The sequence below is a fragment of the Takifugu rubripes genome, chromosome 1, assembly GCF_901000725.2.
Source record: "Takifugu rubripes chromosome 1, fTakRub1.2, whole genome shotgun sequence".
Taxonomy (NCBI): domain Eukaryota; kingdom Metazoa; phylum Chordata; class Actinopteri; order Tetraodontiformes; family Tetraodontidae; genus Takifugu; species Takifugu rubripes.
Window position 1 is genome coordinate 8,298,317 of NC_042285.1, and position 21,380 is coordinate 8,319,696.

A 21,380-nucleotide genomic window follows, 5' to 3' on the forward strand; every position below is an offset into this window, starting at 1 on the left:
GGCTGGGCTCTCCCTTAAGAGATAGGGTGAGAAGCTCTGCCATCCGGGAGGAGCTCGGAGTAGAGTCGCTGCTCCTCCGCATTGAGAGGAGCCAGATGGGGTGGCTTGGGCATCTAGTCAGGATGCCCCCTGGACGCCTCCCTGGTGAGGTGTTCAGGGCATGTCCCTCCGGTAGGAGACCCCCGGGGAGACCCAGGACACGTTGGAGAGACTATGTCTCTCGGCTGGCCTGGGAACGCCTGGGGATCCCTCCGGATGAGCTGGAGGAGGTAGCTGGGGAGAGGGAAGTCTGGGCTTCTCTCCTTAGGCTGCTGCCCCCGCGACCCGACCCGGATAAGCGGTAGAGAATGGATGGATGGATGGAATTAATTCCAGAATTCAATTCTGAAAATCAGTTTTGGGTTTCCGCTTCGGAATTCTGGGATGGATGGATAGATAGAGATAGATAGGAGGAGATAGAGATAGAGATAGATACAATAAAATTGAAAACTAATTTAAAAAAACTTTTGTAAAAGGCAACATGTGAACCATTTATTTACCTCATTGACATGTCTGTACAAGTGTAAAAAAAAATCTTACATTAGAAACATGAATATGTTGGAGAGAAAAATTAAACAAGTAAAAAATGTTTACACATGCCACTACCAACATAACACAACCAGAACTACAGATAGAAAAATAGACAGATTTTCAGGTAATCCTATCAGGTGTCCCAGTGACCATTTTGTGATCTAGTTTTTATGTTGCCATCATATTTAAAAACTGTCTCGTTTCACCAGCGTAAGATTTGTAGACATCTTACAGATCGATAAAAGGCTTCCTCTTACAGTGCTGATCCCGGAAAAATGAAGGCAGTGCCGCCTTTAGTATAGCATGTCTGAAGGGGACTCATGGGTGAGTTTTAAAACTGTCCATCAGTTTGTTTGTCCCCTCTCTGTATCCTCTTAGATATATAATGATGATGATGGCACAACACTTCCAGCTTCATAATGCACCATTCGGACTCTGGCCTCTTCACTGCTTGGCCTTCTTCAGGATGGTGCCCACCGCAGAGATGACCGTTGTCTTGGTGCCGGTGGCAGTGGTTGTCACAGAGACAACAGCGGGCAGCGTTGCGGTCGTGGTGATGATAGTGGGTTGGGCCAGGGTCACTGGGATTGCAGAGTCCCATTTGCTTTTCCTCTTCTGAGCATCTGATGGGGACAGAAATCAAGTGATGTCAGTTGATTATCATGACCCATATGCAAGCCCATGTTTGTAACTAATGTCAGTCATTTCCACCATCAGGGGTCACAATCAACAGACTCGTGATGGTGGGGGGTGTCACACTGGTGGCTGTTCACCTGTGGCTGTGGTGGTGCTGGTGCTACTGGCGGTGGAGGCTGCTGTGCTGGAGGGGTTGGTGCCTTTTTTAGTTCCTGTGACAAACTCGATCTGTGGACCAAAAACAGATTTCACAAAAGTGACTCAACTACTAGAGCTGGTAAAGGTGTGATTTAATTAATTTATTTTTCTACTTTATTAAAAGTTTCTGTTTTTATTTCAAGTCATACTGCAGTATGCTTTGTGTTGTAGTTGTTAAACTTGTAGGTTCATTCAGGTCTAGTTCATCATGTGCAGCTTATGATAGCATGTTTTTGACAACTTGCCCAGGTTGTCTGTATATTCTCAATCATCCAGGTCATAATTATCCAAGGTAGTTTTCTTTGTCAACTGGACTGTTTTTCTTCTCTTTTGTAGATGTTTTGCCTTCTATCCAGAAGGCTTCTTCAGTTCTGAACCCACTGGAAACAGAGCTTTAAAATATAGCCCTTGTAGACAATTAGCATGCTAATGATCTGGGTGGTCACCTGAGTCGTTAGCAGGGTCGTTGGTAGGGTCGTTCACCTAGTTTCAGTTGAGGTGTCTCCCCTTTGCCTGCTGGCTCACATGGTGGTGAGTCACCAGATCTCCTGAAATGGTGTGAATGTTTGGTTTGTTGTTGGAAGGAGTGGAGGAATTCATTGTATGTGGGTGATAGGAAGTGCCTTAGCCCACCACCTCTGTTTAAGGATGGATTTTCCATTTTGACATGGATGGTTTCCTTGACAACCCTCTCAAACCAGCGGTCTTCTCTGGCCAGTACCCGTACTTGGTTGTCCTCGAAGGAGTGCCCACTCTCCTTTAAGTGTAAGTGGACTGCTGAGTCCTGATCTGAAGAGGTGGCCTGTCTGTGTTGTGCCATTCTTCTGTGGAGAGGCTGTTTGGTTTCACCAATGTACAGTTCCTTACCTTCCTCCTGGCACTGTACAGCATAAACAACATTACATTGTTTATAGCTTGGTGTCTTGTCCTTCAAGTGTACCAGCTTCTATCCAAGTGTGTTGCTTGGTTTAAACTGCACCAGTATGTCATGTTTTTGGAGGATCCGCCTAAATTTCTCAGAGACCCCGGACAGATTTGCATTTGTTTCTCTTCTCTTCTTTGCTGGAGTTTCATTTGCCCAGGTTATTATGAGAAAGCCGACTTTGAGGACCACCACTGACATGAATTTGTGCTATATAATCAAAAGTTATTCAACAAAATAGTTACTGATGCATAGTTCATGCAAATACAGTGGCTTTAAAGTTTGGTCTGAGTTTGTTACTGATGAGGAAAATGTGGCTGCTGTAAACTAGTCAATTGTACAAAAGTACAAAGTGGACATATTCTTTTGTTTGTTTTTGGTTAGACTCACTTTTGTCCTCTCCTTCTTGGCTTTCTCTAGTTTGTCCATCTCCACTTTCTGAGCTTTGGCTACAAAGATAAAAACATCTGTGAGCTTTAATCACGCAATTGTTAAAAGTAGTAGCACCACTTACCAAGAGATTCATAGTAGGAGTCCTCTGACCAGCCATGAGGGTCGAACATATCATTTGGGTAGTTGGTTCCAAGTTCGTCTATTTGGCAGAACTGAATGAGCTTTTCATATATACTTTAAAAAAAGAAAATTAAATAGTTTTTAAATAAAGAAAATAATGCATTTAATGATGAATGTGATGCCATTCTTCAGCTAGGCTCCATACCTTGGGTTTCTAAACTCTTTCTTTTTCTGAATGTGGTTGTTTGTATCAAAGTCTTCATAGGTCTTCCTTTCAAAAAGCTTGTTTATCTTTTCCTGTTTAAAAAAAAAAAGAAAGAATTCTCCCTCTTATGAAGACCTGACTTCATCTGCTGTGTCCGTCACAAACACAAATGATATGCAGTATGACACGCTGGAGTGTGGGCTGCTGTAAATGGACCAATTTTAAGTAAAATCTAGAAACTATTTGACAACCAGGGTGAACCAGGCCAGGAGCTAGCAGATATAGCATTGGTCATCCATTGTGATAGAAGTGGACCACAATATGATAGTATACATTATATATTAAACTTCCACTGGATCCAGGAATTCTCTTCAACCTGGATGACTCAGACGTTGCTCTGAGTTATCCTATAATGACGGAAACAACACAACATCATTATAGTCACAACATCTAGACGGCACGTTTTTTTAAAAAAAAAACAAAGAAAACCCAACATTTTTTGAAAACTAGTCAATTCAAACCAAAAGCTGGGCAATTTAAATTAAATCTGTTATAACAGCACCAACTACATGTAAGACCAGAACTATTGTTGTCTTTCTTTCAGACCTAACCTTCTTAACTGTAGGGCATGGATACCAGGGCTGTTCTGGTGCATTTGAATCATTCATTGTTGGCCTGATAGGCATGGAGGTGTGCCAGCTGCAGCAGGAATTACTGCTGAGCTCTTTTCTGAGTCAGGCTCCTGTCCTGACCTGCCTCCCCTGTGGACTGGACATACTTTACTGCAGAAAAATACAGCAGACATAGCTGGTGCTTGTAGCATGAAATCAATAGTGTGATAAACAACTGCTGGGGTAATTACAGGAGTTGAAGAATTTATGCAATATTTGTCTGCTTCAGGGTGAATTTAAGTTAAACATAAGAAAGCAATCCAGGTTATCAAACCTAAAAATGGAAACTGGAAGAGACCTTGCACATGAGTCTCTGCACATGAAATATTCTGTGTCTCGTAGCAGCATGTCTTCATGAAGTAGGAAAATTATAGTAAAACTACACAACAGCGAACACAAAACAGCAGCCAACCCACTCAGCACCTCCTCAGTTCTAATTATCAGACAATGCACTACTTTGCATTAACAGTGACAAACATAAGCATATAGCTGCGGAGGTGTGTTTACCTGCAGCTGGCTAGAACACCGACCAGGGGGCTCTGGGGGGATCCTGATCTCATCTGGTGACATGTTCCTCACCTTCTCCGAGAACAGAGCTGCAAGAAAGTCAGAAACTTGCACATCAGGTTGACAAAGTTATTTTTCCCCATCACATCTCACCTTTAAGTCTTTATATGCTAGATGAGGAATAACATCATGAATTAGGAAGTGGTGGAACTGAAGTCTTTTCAATTATATTCATGTGACATGAAACATTTCTGACTTTGTGATTCAGCTATTAAAACGTTGTTCTCAAATGTAAAATAATTTTGTGGGAATAAAGATGCTTTTTTCAATAAGTAAGCAACAAGTAAGCATTCTGTATACTGTTGAAGTTGGAAAGAAATTGCCCTGGTAATTCCACAGCATTTTTCATTTTTACTTATGTGGCCTGAATTCTCTTCCATCCAGTTGTAAAATTTTATGCCCGATTTTATCCAACTACTAACAAATTTCTGTGTATTTGCTCTGACACAATATAACTTTCAAAGTTCTACCCCTTGCCTGGTAGTTCTGCAGCTACAAGTTCAGTATAAATGTACAATAGGGCGAGGGAGCTTGTTGTTTGGGCTTGAACTGAAAAGGGAGGCTCCTCTCTCATCCCACCCACTATGTTTTTCTTCTCCTCTTGTCTCTTTCTGCCTGCAGGGTAGACATTCCTTGGCTGTCGCTCACTTCTCCGACACAGCGTTTACTGTCATTCACTACCATCAATCAAGATCTCAGTCAATGCTGCAAAATATGTAAGAGTGTGTATTCATGTATGAAGGACCTGAGAGCTAGTCAGCAAGTATGAACACGACTGAAAATAAGATCATTTTCTGAAGTGCTGCACTTTAGTGAGGCTGAAGGCTGGAAACAACTCTAATACTTGCACTCATACTCAAGAAAAATGAAGGTCAACATGAACAAAAGTCTTCAATACATCATATTTTCCATCATTAAATGCACTCCAAATATCACCATTTTAATCATTCACATGGTCATAGTAGTTACTTTCCATAACAAACTGAATGATAAAATGCACTACAGTGAACTAGCCTGTCTGTGGATTTGTTCCTGAAGTGCCTTACACCCTCTGCTATCTTTGTTCTTCTCCACTTTCTGCTGAACAGGTGAGATAACTTTGTGACCTGACACCATTGCCCTAATGTCTGTAGAGTTCAAAGCAGGAGCAGAACCACATTCCTTCTGGGTCATCTCTGCAACCAAGGAAAATGAGGAGCAGGGCGTTGCCTGAGCCGGCAAGACGTATAACTAAGAGTGAGCATGTTTAAGCTCTGCATATCTTCAACAACAATGAGTGAGGTCTGCAATACTGAAAAAAAAAAGAAAAAAAAGACTGGCTATAGGTTTTTTTGTTGCACACGGCAACAAGACAATACCCTCACAGGGCATGCCTGAGTCACAAAGCTGAGGAATCGTTTCTATTTCACTTGTGTGCAGACACTCAATCATGTCTTATATATGTGGTTTAAGAGATATTTAGCACCAAGGGAGTCTGCTAATCCTCTCTAAACAAGGAATTAGGTGGAATTAGGTGACTAACTTGAGTATAAAGAGCAACATAAACTCCACAGAAGTAGAAGTGCAAACAAATCTAATTCAGCACTTTGAGGTGAGGCATATCAAGCATATCAGGAGGCCTGTCAGAAAGACCTCCAGATATGCCAGAAAGGACATAGAGCCATAGTAACAAGCAGACAGAGGAAAGATTGTACTGTCTAGAAAAGTCACCATCTGTCTCCCAGGACAACATTGAGAAAGTCACAGTCTGTGCCCTAGGGGAATTTTCTGGACAGACACACAAAGTCTGCCCCTTCACAGAGCAGACAAAGAGCTATGCTCAGCCTGCTGACTGAGGCCTTTGGCTCAAAGCACTGTGACATTTACTGATTTTCATGACTGATGAGCCAAACTTCACCAGCAACATGTTAACTCTAGAACTATGAGACACACATTACACTTCCGGTTCTCTGAAAATTACCGTATATCAAATAATAAAGGACTACTTTACATAATCCACCTTTACAGTGCAAACTATTTAACATTATAATGTTACCAAGCAAGTGTTGAAATTAATCAACTATGTATTCATAATCAGCCTACAAGCCCATAAAGGCAAACAGCAGAAGGTTGTGTTGTAGGATTCTGTCGGAAGCCACTCCCTCTATCACTCACACCTGCTGTGATCTGGTGTTCAGACACACCTGTATACGTCATTTCTTACTCACCAAACCACTGACAGCTCCCACAGTGAGTCTTTCATTACCAAAGTCTACTTGTTGATTCAGGCATTTCCTGCACCAACACCCAATCAACTTTCAAAAGGTATAAATTAATTCCAACAATAGCGTTGGACAATAATGCCAAAGTAAAACTAATTTCTGGTGTATACCAGTAAGAAGCAGCGATTACTAAAACAATTATTAATGACGTTGCATTAAGTAATGTGCGTCTACATTGCATCAAAGACAAAGTTCACATTCTCCAAACATTGTTCTACAACAAATGATGCTCAAAACACTAGAAGATGCAACATAGCAGCATATATCTATATAGGGATTGTACTCCACCATGCTCTCTGCAGCTTCACAGTGCTCAATAAGTGCGAAGTGTCAAAATGATGTGTCAAGACAAACTCTTGAATTTCAAAGAGACTCAGAATGGGCAAGAAAGGTGATTTAAGTAACTGTAACAGACCTGCCGGAGTATTTTAGAAATTAATGATCTACTGGATTTTTCTGCAAAACCATCTGCTGATGAGAAGGCAAAGGTACGGTAACTCAAAGAACCACTCTATACATGCTCAATGCCTCAAACTGTGAAGTAGAAAATGACCAAAACAGTTGCCACTACCATCAACTAAGAACTGAGTGCTCACCAAAAATGGACAAGAGAGGATTGGTCAGATGAGTCTGGAATTCCGCTACAAATTTGATTGTTATGGTCAGAATTTAGCATAAACAACATAAAAGCATGGCTCTATCCTGCCTAGAATTAACAGTTCAGGCTGCTGCTGGGGGTGGTGTAATGTTGTGGACAATAACTTCATAGCACACTCTGGGTCTGGTATAAATGTCAGAGCCTACCTGAGAATTGTCATTGTACAATTGATTATTTAAGTATCATACTTTGGTTATAATGACAAATTTTTAAAGAAAAAATATAGTTTGCAGCATGAGAATGCTAGATTTGCACTGGTGGTAGCACATGATTTAAGTCATGCTATGTACTCACCAACTAACTCACTGGGGTCCTTTTTTTCTTCTTCTGGGATCTGAAAAGGAAACAGAAAAGGGAGGAGAGGGACAGAGCAAGAGCTATTCATCTGATTTGAAAGTATATATTTCAATAAAGCATCCTTTCAGAAAATTGACTGTCAAAATGTCCCATCTGTACCTAAAATGTACAAATATATGGCATTCTAAGGAGAAAAAAAAAAACAGGCCACTTGAGCAAATCAAGGCTTTGTAAGGAGCACTGCAGCAGAAGGGGAATTATAGCACAGCATCTAAACTATGTTGTCTGTTGTGCCAGTACTGCGGGCACAACACAGGTTCAGTACAAAGGAACAGTACTGTTATTCACAGGCATCGTATCATTTTCGTCAAGCTGCTGCACAAACACATCAAGAGAATTGTGCTAAATATGGACAAAACACAAAGAAGAGAAGGGAAAAATATGAGTGCACACTAAAGAGAACCCTATATTTTTCCGCACAGTCTTCCCTTTGTTCAATCAACATGAAGAGTAAAAGAACTAGTTGGCTTTCCAGTGTACTGCAGATCTGCAAAGGTGTTAATGATTAGTAAAAGAGACAAACATGTAAAGCAGTGACCATTTCATGACTACAAATATAATTCAATACTTGGGTTTCTGCATGAATAGACTCATTTTACTCAGGTGATATTGAATCACCACAGCCTATTTACAGCCATACAATACCTGTTAAGAAATGTGGACTTGATTACTTTATTAATAATATTAGCTTAGGTGCAAATAAAGGCATGGACTGATTGTCTCCAGTTAAGCATCAGTAGTTTTTTCCTACCATTAGATTGGGTAGGCCCCTGAAAGTCAAGTTATCATAATTTAATTGTATACACCAAATCAGAACAGAGGTCATTTCTGTTTACTTTTTCTATAGAACACATCTGGACCATGTTCATTTAATAAATTGTTACTAATCAAAATTATGTTTTCATTTTCCATGTTGACCTACCTACCTACACATGAAAAAAAACACCTGAACACATACCAGAGTTTTACAGTTGCACATGCAAAATTAATATTTGTCTGCTGCAAAGTCACAGTGATACAGACCATTTTCCACAAAAACAAGAAATATGCAGATGAAAATGATTTCCGATCATACATTGGTAACACAATGAAAGTCGTGTGAATACAGAGGGAGGTTTCCCCATCAGCCTACAGGTTTTAACTTCAGTTTATGTTTTCATATGTGATTAAAAGTTCCTATGATGACTCTTTTCCAAAAAACAAACAGCTGTTAGCCTAAATGACAAATCATCAACTATATAGGTCTCAATATGCTTCTACTTAGCCTGCTGGGAACATGAACCTATCTCCTGTGCAGATGAGTTTTTCATTTCACCTGCAGAGGACTATTTTCAGGTTGGCTCTGCAACTTCCCACCAAAACAGTAGAAGGTAGGGCAACTTTAGCAGACTATCCACTGTGCAACTTCCCAAATATAGATCCAAAACAAACAGTGGCATCATTTATTACTTGTATTTACAGTAAGCTACTTTGGATTTAATGAGAAGGGCTTTGGCTAGCAAACATCATACACAACAAATCACTCAAAGAATCAGACAACAAACTACGAGTGAGCAATAACAAACAACGCATCACTGTGGTGATTGCAGGGGGTCCACTGATTAAATATATAAGCAAAACCCATTGGAATGTATGTGATTGTGAGCACTACATTTTCAAAAACATGGAGAAGAATTGCATTACATCCCTGTTTTTGAAGCACACCATAAGTGACACTAGCGAGGCAAAGGTTACCTCTGCTACTAGTAGTAGCCAGAGTAGCTCTGCCACTGCTGGTTTGAACACAGAGCAGAGCAGTAGCACACCTGCTGCATGTTTGCAGAGTGTAAAGTTTCACAACAAACAACACAATTTCTTATCAGCTTATTTCCTGCCACAGTATGAATGATGGCCAAAACAGGGTACAGCTGAATACAAATATGTACACTTAAAGATATCTCAATGTACAAAAACACATCAAAACCTTAACCCTACTTACCGGTACTATATGCAGTAACTTACTATGTGTATATACTGTTATGCTGTTTATCTGCCATGGCTCTGCTATCCATTATTATAATATGCAATTTTAATTATTATAGAATATTTTTCTAATCTTCAATTTTGTTTCATATTTTCACAACCATTTCTTGTTCCCTTTTCTTTATCCAGTACATTGTTCTTCTATAGTGTTTTTAACTTAATTAACTTCACTTGGTGACAGCCCTGCACAAGAACTGATGAAACCTCTTGGATGAGAGGTGAAACATCTTCATGAAACTCAAACAGTCCAGTTGCTATGATTCAACAACCAGAAGAACAACTATGGACCATATTAAGGGAACATGTATACAAGAAAAAAAAACTTCTACATACACATAAAGCAATATTATTCCACTAGCAGTCAGTGCCTACAAGCTAACCTCAACAGACCTAACCACACCATTGATTTAGCTCACTGTACAATACATCAGTTAAGCAAAGCTTAATAATAAACTCAAGGTCCTCCTCTTATCTACACCAAGTGCCTCACTTCCCGGTCAAGTGTCCCAGTGATCTACACATAGCACCATCTAGTGAGAATGTGCCTTCACATCATGTGGGGCCAGTGCTGCACATGTCTTTTGGTTATTAACAAAACAAGTGAGGAATTAATCAGCTGTAACCCCTGTCCAAATCAGATCCACCAAATACCTCAACATCATCTGTGTCCCTCCCCTCTTCAGATTCGTCCATTTCCTATGAAAACAAAAATGCACAAAGTTAACACACCCCAAGGATCAAGAGAAGACTTAGCAGCAGATGCCAGATGACATCCATCACCTATCAGGACTGCAGGACTGTCCAAAAATGTCTCTACTGTAGAACTAGTGATTGTTAAAGGAATAGTACAAACATTTTAGTCTTAAATATAAATACAAATATTAATCTGGGTTCATACATGTGTGCTCGTATACACGTTCTTTGTTAAAAAAGTAGAGGCAAACAGGCAAGAGCCATAAGGTAGAAAAGACTGGCAATATTGCTCCAGTCATGTGTCATGCTGTTTGGTTTAGGAAAGATCCACAATGAGCCTGAAATGCAAGGACCTCTAACTTGTCTCCTTGAAATCAAGTATTTGTAGGAAAGTGACAATGATAACATTTAAGTGATATTGGTGTTTTAAAAGGTAAGATATTATTTTGTTATGACTGATTAATAAACAAGCACACTACTCTCTTCAGATTCTGAAGTTTTCCTTTAACTTCACAATTATGCAATATGTTGTTGGTCTATCACATAAAATTCAATAAATTTTATGCTTTTAACCTGTGGAGCAACCAAACAGAATTAAAACATACTGCAAATTACTTTTTTCTCTCTCCATACTTAAACTGCCTAAATGCCAACATTTTAGTAGTTTTTCCTTGAAGAGTATCAAACATTGGTGCAACAAGGAGTTCGTAAAACCACAAAATTTCCCTAAAATGTCAATAGAAAGCACATCTGAAAAGCAAATATCAGGTTTCAGCTTTCTCAAGCAGCAGACTTTTTCTGAACTGGCCACAGCTGTCGAACTTGGAAAGAATCCAATTAACAGTGGCTTCTGAAGGGAAATACTGACCGAGTTGCTCTCTCTGCTCTCTTCATCTCCAGATTCCTTCTCATCAGGACCCTCAGTCCGGTTCAAGTCATCATCGCCATAACTGTACACCAGACTCCCCCCTGGCCCTACAAGTGACAGACAACAGTCAAGTCAGAAAATGAGAAAAACACAATACTCACATAAGAGAGAAGCAGATGTGTCAATTTGGCAACTCAAAGTGCTGTAATTTGTGGTTTATTTACAAAATTAATATAACTTTTGTACAACACAGGTTGTACAAATGCCTCAAGTGTATCTCTAGCATTTTCTCTATACTATTTATCCACAGATGGATAAATAGAAGGCACAAAGTTAAATCTATTAATCACAATGGAAATTCAGGATTGACCAAGCATTTCTTTTTAGTCATCATTTTTACAATCACCAATGTATGCAATTAAAGACAACGGGGAAATTACCCAAATGCTATAAATGCGCAAACCTTAATCCCAAAATTCTTCTGAAAAAAGGAGCTGACCCCAAAAGTCTTACAATCAATAAAACCAACAGTTTACAATGATCTTTGAAGATCATGGGGTAAATACAACAGCTGAATGGAACAAATGGACAAATATTTTGAGTTTTTGTGCGGGTCTGCTTAAGTTTGAGCTTTGTATCAGCTGTATGTATACATGCCGTGTCTGAAACTACCGGTACTCACCTATGCAGTGCACTCAGCAGTCTGTATGCCATATTGAAGTAGTGTGCGAATGCTCAGTGAGCATCGTTGTACCCTAGTGCACTTAATCCCACAATGTACTGCAAAAAGTAGTGTTCAACTGATGCACCCTAACTTGGGTAATATGTCCCACCTATTGATGGCTGGGGAACTGGGGCCTTGAGAGATGTTATATAAATATAAGTATTGTCAGATATGTGTTTGATACATTACTTACTATAAAGTGTAAAATTTTCTTTCACTTTAGTGACATATTGATGTTTCCTGCCTAATCTGTTTTTGCCATAAAGACATTAGAATTTATGCAACTATAAGCATTGTTAGCTTGTTTCTCCTTCATACCATTTTAATTATACTTTACTAGAGTTGTTGCACTTTAAATGGAGATTTAAGATATTGTTAAGATTGATATAAACATACTGCAGGCTCATCTATTGAACTGATTTCTTTAGGTGATGATGATGTCCAAAGTTTGATCCACAGCTGGGTGAATGACTACCTGTTTTCTAGGAAGAGGTTTTCTGGAGGTTCCATGCTTTCACCATTCCTCAGGCAGACATTGGGCAAAATGGTGCAGCATGCAATAAGCAGGCGCCAACTCCAACCTGGCCACCATCATATGACGCACGTGCTCTCTAAATGTTGTTCGGGTCTGGACATACAGGGATAACCAACATTTCCTAGGATGCAATAACCCTCAGGAGGGCACAGTCCCTGAACATACACAGGGCTGTGTTTCAGGCCTCTTAACTATCCAGTGAATAGGTCCACAAACAGACACTGGTGGTCACATGTAGATTGAAGATTAATAGAATTAAACAGTTTTCTATTAAAGTAACACTGAGCTTCTGCACCAGGGGTCTTGATCCTAAAGTGGCATCCATCTATAATGGCCACCACTTTGGCAAAAGCTGGTGATCCAGCCGGGCATTGAAAGCCTGCAGCAATTGTCGTCAGGTTGTCCTATAGAAAATATAATTGGATATTTTTTCAGGGCAAGTACTTTATCTGAGACAAAACGAATGATGTCATTGGCTGTGGAGCATGGAATTGAGAAGGTTCTTGCACCTACTAGTCTAAAAATGATTAAAAACCCCACCTCCAGACTCCAGCAATTGCAAAATCAATGTGAAGTTTACAATTCTTTTCAGAGGGGGTGCAGTTCAGTCATTTTAAAATATTTCAACATAAAGGTGGGAATAAAAACCATAATCAACCATTGTTGTTTTTTCTGTGACTTTCAATTTGATGAAATCTTTATCACAAAAGGAAATATAGTTCTAAGGAAATGTCGATTCTGTGCCAGAGGACAGGATCTCAAAATATTTTTTTTAAAAAGATGACAAACAGATCAAAAACCGGTTTGAATTTTGGAAGACAGTGGAAGACTACTTGAGAATATACCATTACGTCAATGTGCAAAAATGTTACTGGACTTTAATTATTTTAGTATTTTATTTATTGATATCAAGTTACCTTATAGGGGACTAATACACTAACAAATGTGTGTTTTTTATTTTGATTGGGTTAAAATAATAGACCTGGCCGCGACCGGGTTCGTATTTATTATGCGACGCTATGACGTCATTTAAACTGCGCCGGCGTATTGTACTAAAGGGAATTTCAAATTCAGACTCAATCCAACTCCCCTATGTACTGACTTTCGAACATAGCATACATTTATATATTCTGGAATGTAATCGGTGTTTCAATAGTTACCCGACTTTTAAACAAACTTCCGTTTGTATGTTTTAATGATGGGTCAATGCTTCCTCATTACCGACACAGGGGAAAACAACCCAATATCGCAAAGTTGTTTTTCCTGCAGTGATCCGTAAACAACAAAATTTTCATGGGACCTAAAGTTATTAAAATGTTTTTGTAGCGGCTTATATTGTGCGTTTTAATATCGTCGTACTCAAACAACACCAGGGCTACATGATTCCTGAAAATTATGCTAGCCTGATTAGGCCAAATCTTGAATTGCAATAGACTGTTTTTTCTACCAGTTTTAAGGAGATAATTGTTTGTAGTATAACATACCTATTTCTTCTATGTCGGGTTCGGAATCCGGTTCTGAATCATCTCCATAGTCTGCTAAAGAAGAAAGAAGAGCACTCTTTTTGCCGCTCGCCATAACTTTAAGCGTTCTCAATCTGCACCCAAATCCTGAACTGCTCCATATCACTTCTGCGCAAGCGCAAACAAACATTTACGCATGCGCGGACAGTTCCCACTTTCAATGAAAGTAGTTCCCACTTTCAATGAGTAAGACAAAAGGCAGAAAAGACTTCTGCTAAAATAGAAAAACTACATTATGCATTTGTAATCAAAGCAAAAGAAGAAATATCTTTGACAAAAATAAATAACTAAAAGCAAATAGATACATACAGTACGTGTGGTAAAAAAAACTCCTCAGCCATTAGGCCAGCATCCCTGCTGAGAACCAAGGCAAAGGATTAAAAAGAGCCATTTTTCCACATGCTTTCCACTGGATATTAAAATTAAAATACTGTATTGCACAAACATATTTTGCAAATATGTCTTTTCAACAGTCCAGCATCACAGTTTCTCTGTTCACATCATTTTTTCAAGCATGTTGAAATCAAATTTTACTCTGCATTGTATGTTGCACGATTCATATTCAGATTCCTTTATTTGTCCCACACGGGAAAATTTACAGCGCAACAGCAGCAAAAGCACGCAGAAAAAAATTGAAATATGAATAGAGAATATATATAAAAGGATGTATATATAATAATACAACATAGATAGATTGAAAAAGGTAAAATTAAATTATTAGAAAATATTTCACTTTGTCCTATTTACTGTAGTAATAAAAAGCCATCATGGTAATTTAGACTAAAGTCTGAAAAATAGTGCCGCTAAAGTGAGTTTTGTTTTCAGAGTTTGTGTGTAAAATTAAAAGACAAAAAGAAATACTGGTAACAGTTTCAAGGTTCATGTCACAAAAACGACATATCACATTAATGTCACATTTTTTGGGTTTATAGTTTGTAAGAAATTCTGCATAACTGTAGAGAGATCCTTCTTCATTAAACATGACAGTTTGGAATAAGACACAATGTCGTGGATCTCATATGAAACACCAGAAGAGAAACAACGGACTGAAGTGTATTTTATGCTGCCCTGAATATCATACAATCTTGCCCTTGAACAGCACAAAACTTCATCAATGATATGTGATATGGACATATGCTGGTTAACATACTAATTTCAGATTTTATAATAGTGGGGGGAAAAAAAATTGCATTAATTACAAATACAATGTAATGCAAAATAATATACAACTACAACGATGAGTTTATCATGCAATGTCGATGCATGTGCCAAATTTTCTTGGTCGTCCAGTTTGTCATCTGCCATAAAGTGTTCTGTTCACCATAAAGTTTTAACATGTATAAAAAGCAGACTGGAATGGTCCCAGTTTCTAAAAACATTTTCTTTTTCTTTCTTTTTTTGCAGTTTTCAGAGGTCCAGATTAAAACTCGTCCTCAGCTGTGGATGAGTGTCACTCAGCTGAGACAGCTTTGAAAGGTGTGACAGTACTATACATTCTACATACTTTAAATGTTTACCTATTGCATTTCATTTCCACCCATGTTTCATAACAATATGTGCACATCACACTATGTTAAGTTAGTAAATTGAGCTTTTTATTAAGCTTTTTATTATAAGAAATAGCCCAATACACAAGAAAATTTCACTCTATTTCATGACATATTTTCTCAGTAACAAATTTAAATCATGTTTTCATCATAGATTTTATGCTAATGTGGTGTGTTACTCTAAATCAGGAAGCTATATGCATCATGTTAATAGTACTGTATGTTCTTGGACTTCTGTGACAACAAAATTTCCCTCTGGACATCAGAAACTAATTTATCCATCTGTCTATGAAGGTATTTACTTCAATGCCTCTTATTCATTGCCAATAGATTAATGAAAATGGAAAAACATTTTAATAGTGGCTGAGAAAAAGAAAGCTGACCATCACATTAGGGATGGAAGTGTAAAACATGTAAAATATTTTTTCCAAGCAATTACTGAAAGAAAAAGGCCGGGTAACAACTTTCCAAAACAGGAGATCTATGATATTGGAAAATGCCACCATATAAAGGCTGGAAAGGCTGGAAAAATGAGTATCAATTCCATCCCTTATAAATCAGATCTCTCTTCTTTGTTATCTTCTTTGCAGGCGCTGGACAGCAACTGCAATAATATCAGTATAAAACTGCAATCTTTGTCTAGAGAAATGCTTTGGACCCATGTTTTCAGCTGGGAACAATTCTAAACTAAAATCTGGTGTAGTTTTTTCATGTTATAAATCTGATCATTAGCCACAACAGCCACTCCACACACTCCTACTGAGAGTAACTCACCTTGCCATGGCTGTGCTCCACTAAAATTACCTTCTCACCTCATAGCTCAGTAACTGCAGTGTGTGGATTTTTAAAGCTCACTTTCTTATGCAGTCACTGCCTTGGCATTATGTGGACACAAAGCTCAAACATTACAGGCTAGCCCCAATGTTGGCTCTTGCAGTGTTATCATAAGCTCATTTTGGTTAGTTTCAGTAATGAGGACAGGTAAACATAAAAGTAGGAATTTGGTAACTGTTTACTCAACATACAGACCCGTAAGAGCTAAACTCTAAAAAATACCCCCAAACAATGGTGGTGTCTTTTTTAACCCTATTTTAACACCACAATTAAATAATTGCTGAGCCAGAAGGAAAAGCTCTCAATCTACCAGTCAATCTTTGTTCCTACCCTCCCCAATGGTTGTGGCTGAAGGAACAAGGTCGTGGATACAAGAGCTTTTCTCCACGAGGTGACTGGGGTCTCTCTTAGAGATAGGGTGAGACTCTCCGTCATCCGGTAGCGTCTCAGAATAGAACCATTGCTCCTGTGTATATCAAGAGGTCATTTGAGGTGCACCTGGTCAAGATGCCACCATGGTACCTTAATAAGGAGGTGTTCCTGGATGAGCCCTCAGGGAAGGCCCAGAACCAGGTGGAGAGATTACGGTATATCTTCACCCTGACCGGGAGCACATGACCGAGTAAAGAGTAGTCTGGGGGTCTTTGCTTGATTTGTTGCACATCTCGTATAAGCAAAAGACAATGGATAGATAATTATATAACTGATTTAAAAATGTTTATCATCATATACTATGGATTTTTTGTTTTTTAGTTACATACAAGGAGTTTTATACAGTATTGCGCCATAAAAACGTGTTTACAGTACCTCGCTCGGCCAACAGAGAGCGCCGTCACTTAGTAATGATCAACTGAAAATAAAAAAACCTCAACGTTTTCCACGTTTCTGATATCAACAAACCACCACCAAGTTAAAGAAATGATTGGCTGTGATATTCAATCAAAAATATCTTTCCTTTTTATCCATTTGGCCACTGTAAAATGTTTTGAAAAAGTCATCACAGTGCTTGAATGTCCTGATTCCACATGTGTCATTGATATCTGTGAATTTCAGCATCACTCTGGTTTGACGGAACTCAAATCCCTTCTGGAATGAATCAGATCTCATTTCCGTTCACAACAGTTCAGTGGGCCATTTCGCAAAGCCTGTGAAAATCATGTGGGTGATTATCAGGAAGAACGTATTTGCTGGTTTGTCCGCCTTGCTGTCAGCAGGAGTGTAGAGGCTGTACTCTGGAGCTCTGATGTTTCGGTTTTCCACAGCAGCAGCAGTTAATACAGGCCAGAAGTATCATAAAGACAACTGTGGCTGTCAGGGACAGAATATAGTTGGATACTTATTTTTCCATTAAAATACTATAGAATTGCACTCAATCACACTACTACATACAAATTTTCTAAACTGTATTCAGACAAAACACAACTGTTAAAAGCACTCTGAGTAAAGGCCCTGAGGCATTTGCTCTCTGCTCCTGTGCGATTACAGATGCAAAAAAGTGGAACGAGGCCACAGGAAATCTTTTTTTTTTTATAGGATTCTGTCATGAAACCCTGATTCTCTGAATTAAATCTCAGGAATCCAGACTCATTTCTTTCCTGATGTACATAACTGATGAAGCATCTCTTGAAAATTGAATCAGGCCTTTCTCTACATCTCTATATTCATAATAAAGGCAACCTGCAGCAGGAAAGGACATTTTTACTGGAGACTATAAATTCCTTTGTGATTAATTGTAGAATCTCCAACAAATTGAATAAGCATGAAAATAAAGGCTTGTACTGACCCATGAACAGGATGACCACAGCGAAAGTTCCAATTTCTAGAGGTTTAGCCTGTGGAAGAGCCTGCAATTTGGTCCACACCTTCTGAATTATATCCATGATTTCCTGTTTCACATCCATAGTTTGAGTGCTCCGTTGGAAGCTGTGAGAAGTTTCCTCGGGTTTTCTAGGCCTTATTCTGTAAAAAGAAAAAGCAACAGTCAATGTTTTTATTATGTTGTAGAAGTGAAGTTATTTTCATTTCAAATTCCAAACTTTACTTTAAACGTCTTACCAGCAATTAACCCAGAGCTCTTGTTAATACAAACCATTCAGCTCTTTAAAACTCCATGTTCCACGAGTCAGCATTTATTAAACCATGGCACCGCTAGTTATTCCACTGATTAACTTCCTGTTCCACCATGTGTATGGAGGAATGTGTGACTAATGGTCATTCGCTCTACCAACCTGCGTGTGCTTATATTTGCACAGCGGTCGCTCTATCGCACATGTTTAACTTTAAAAGGAGACTATTTCAGGCCTGTCATTTGAACACCTGAGTCTGTCCTCATCAGCAGCTGTGTTTGGGTGACAGGCTGATATGGGACCAGCTGCACAGAAATGCCGAGAGACGCTCAAGATAAATGGAGATATACTCAGAATGGACATGTGTGACTTAGTGATCTGTTCTGGGGCTTAGTTGATTCACGAGAACACTTACTGGTTGGAACAAAAGTCAGCCCCCTGCTGAACTGCCATGTAAAAAAATCATATTGATCAACAAAAGTCTCAAGGAAATGCTTGTTAGCAGTCGACCCTGACCTGTAATGTACCAATATGTAAAAATGATACAAAAAAGACAATTTTATTGAAGAACCTAAAACCAAAACTTAAATTAAGATAAAAATAAAAATATGATAAAATATGACAAAAATAGTGTGAATAATGAATATTCAATATATATAGATTGAATTAATGGGCCTTGCTGTTGCCAAACTAATGCAGATTTAAAATTGTGACTGTACAGATTTACTTGTTGCTCAGAGAACTGAGTGACAAACCGATTTGTGGCTAATTAAAATGGTAAACGTCAACAGCTGTACCTTTTCACATAACAGCTTGAACAATAATTTTGTTGTACTTCTGAGGGATTCTAAAGTGGGACTATCAAAAAGCCTTTGAGGTTTCAAGGCTTGATGAGCACCTCAAATTTCCTCAAAACTTTAAATTTGATCTGTACCCTGCCAGACATTATACTTTTCTTTTTAAACATTTTTGGAGTTTTGGAAACTCACGCAACATTCAATTTAACTCTTTTTGACTGAAGAAGTTTGTTGTATTTTGCATTTCTTCCATAGTCACTTACTGATGAAGTCAGTTGGTTCCAGAAGTGGAGATCAGTTGAAATTCATTAACAGTTATTGTATGTTGGTTTGAAATCAATAGTTTTTTGGCCTTTTTAATCTTTGAATGAGTGTGAAAGTCTCTTTGATCCTTAGACTTTAGACTTGTTCGATATTATTTCTGCTTCATGCACAAGCTGAAGATGTTTAATGGGATTCTTAAGAGCATCTACATGTTTTTAATGAATTTCCATTTATATCCTACCACTGAAAATATGAACCAAAGAAGCAACTGATTTAAAAGTCCCCATAATTATTTTAATTTACTATAATATTAAAATAATCCTACAGCTATGCTAATTGATAAATGCCTTCCCAAATTGATTTTCACTGCCCCCGTTATTTATAACAAAATTTCTTGCCAATGTGACAGATTCCTTGGGTTATTCTAATTAATGTAACATCAAAAAGTTCAATTTATTTTAATTATTAATTTCAACTCATAAACCAAATCAGGTGCACTGAGCAACACAATATTGGGTAAGGTAAGATTTATTTGACCTGGATAACTATAACATGGATGAATGAGAATTTACACAGAGAATATATGTAATATTAATTAAATATCATTTCTAGTTTAAATATAATATTCACATATGATTACTTATTTCATTTAAAATTTCAACCTTGACTATGGTCAAGGGAACATAATGACAATGATTATTGATGCTCACAGTATTAAATATTTATTATCCACATGAATGAAAATCAATCTAGTTTTACAATAACTTTGATGTAATACCTTACCTTGATATTAACTATTTTTAATATACTCTAGTTTATTTGATTTAGGGCTTATTTAAACTTATGAACCTATATATTTTTGAGGCTGTTATCAGAATTTTTCTGCAGAAATATAGTTCCATGAATGTTTTGCTTATTAAATATTATATTCTGTATCTGGGTCAGATGAATTGTTTTCAGTGGAATAAGGAAAATCCATCAGAATTAGATCAGGTAAGGAAAAAAGCAAATGTGGAAGGATCTCGATATACTAGTTTCTTATTCCTATTATAAAATAAATTATAGGATCGGAGTATTTGCAAATAGTAGTAGTATCGTAGTAAATAATTTCAGATTAGATGAACATTTGTTATCTAATACTTGAAGCCTTTTGCTTGTGACCCCAGTAACCTGTACCAGAATAATGCTGCAGATTTCTGTTAGTATTCTGCAGATTTATTGTCCTTTTTTCCCACGAGGATATATTTTGACAACCAACAGCTTGTGTAAAGTCAGGAAGGGGCTCCTACCTCTGCAGCTTGCTTGACTTTAAGACTTTGAAGAGAAACAGACCCTGTTGTACTTACAACTGTCCCCACAATGCTGCACATTCGTCTTCTTGTTTTTGTACGCCCCCTTTTCTCACACTGGTATGGAAGTTGTGCTGCCTGCTGATTTCAGATTCGTCCTACTCGGTCAGATCCAATTCACACGCAAAAAATGCATGAAACTGAAAACAGTTTCATGCTTTCTTGAAACTTTGAGCATGAAGTCCTGCTCTTGTGTCCCTCCTTCTTCGCTCCGTCACTCCCCATGCTCTCCTCCCCCCAAGCCTCTGCTGTCCAGCTGAACAACTCTCTCCTTTTTCCTGCTCTCTCTGTGGTTGCTATAGACCAGCTGTGCCAGGGCCTCTCTTTTTTGTGTTTTGTTACCATGATGATGAAGCTCCTGCCAAAAAGACTTGGTGTGTGTGAGTGTGTGTATTGAAGGGGGTTTAGGGGTCCATCTGGTGTGGAGCCAGCTGATTTCCATGTTCCTCAGGATTGCATGTGCATTGTATGTATGTGTGTTTGCTATTAGAAACCTGAAGTCTTCCTCCAGAGAGGGTCTCACAAAGAACACGCTAAAGAACAATGAGACATTTCCTTCCTCTTTGTTATTGTGTATTTTCACAAATACACTGTAGTTCA

General features: G+C 38.3%; 1 protein-coding gene across 4 annotated transcripts; it reads right to left on the reverse strand.

Annotated features, from left to right (window-relative positions):
* Positions 1-508: 508 nt before the first annotated feature.
* On the reverse strand, positions 509-20,926 carry sap30bp (SAP30 binding protein). Of its 4 annotated transcripts, none has more exons than XM_029836305.1 (11): positions 20,778-20,926; positions 18,088-18,263; positions 11,142-11,248; positions 10,232-10,276; positions 7,496-7,535; positions 4,223-4,311; positions 3,045-3,136; positions 2,841-2,953; positions 2,717-2,775; positions 1,344-1,434; positions 509-1,193 (listed from the first exon to the last, which is right to left on the reverse strand). In XM_029836305.1, exons 2-11 carry the CDS (start codon positions 18,203-18,205, stop codon positions 1,015-1,017), a joined length of 933 nt encoding a protein of 310 aa, XP_029692165.1. In that variant the 5' UTR covers positions 18,206-18,263; positions 20,778-20,926; the 3' UTR covers positions 509-1,014. The 4 variants fall into 4 exon arrangements, with proteins under 4 accessions (XP_029692165.1, XP_011616823.1, XP_011616822.1 ...); XM_011618521.2 differs by lacking the exon at positions 20,778-20,926 and adding an exon at positions 18,394-18,597; XM_011618520.2 differs by lacking the exon at positions 20,778-20,926 and adding an exon at positions 18,360-18,596.
* Positions 20,927-21,380: the final 454 nt, after the last annotated feature.

What these genes read in the sequence shown, in the direction of transcription:
- sap30bp (XM_029836305.1), bottom strand. Translation starts at nt 18,205, where the DNA reads ATGGATGTGAAACAGGAAATCATGGATATAATTCAGAAGGTGTGGACC. An exon ending in GGACCCCAGTGAGTTAGTTG is followed by an intron (nt 4,312 to 7,495) that starts GTGAGTACATAG and finishes ACTTTCTTGCAG; the next exon opens with CTCTGTTCTCGGAGAAGGTG. An exon ending in CCAAGAAGGAGAGGACAAAA is followed by an intron (nt 1,435 to 2,716) that starts GTGAGTCTAACC and finishes TTTGGTCCACAG; the next exon opens with ATCGAGTTTGTCACAGGAAC.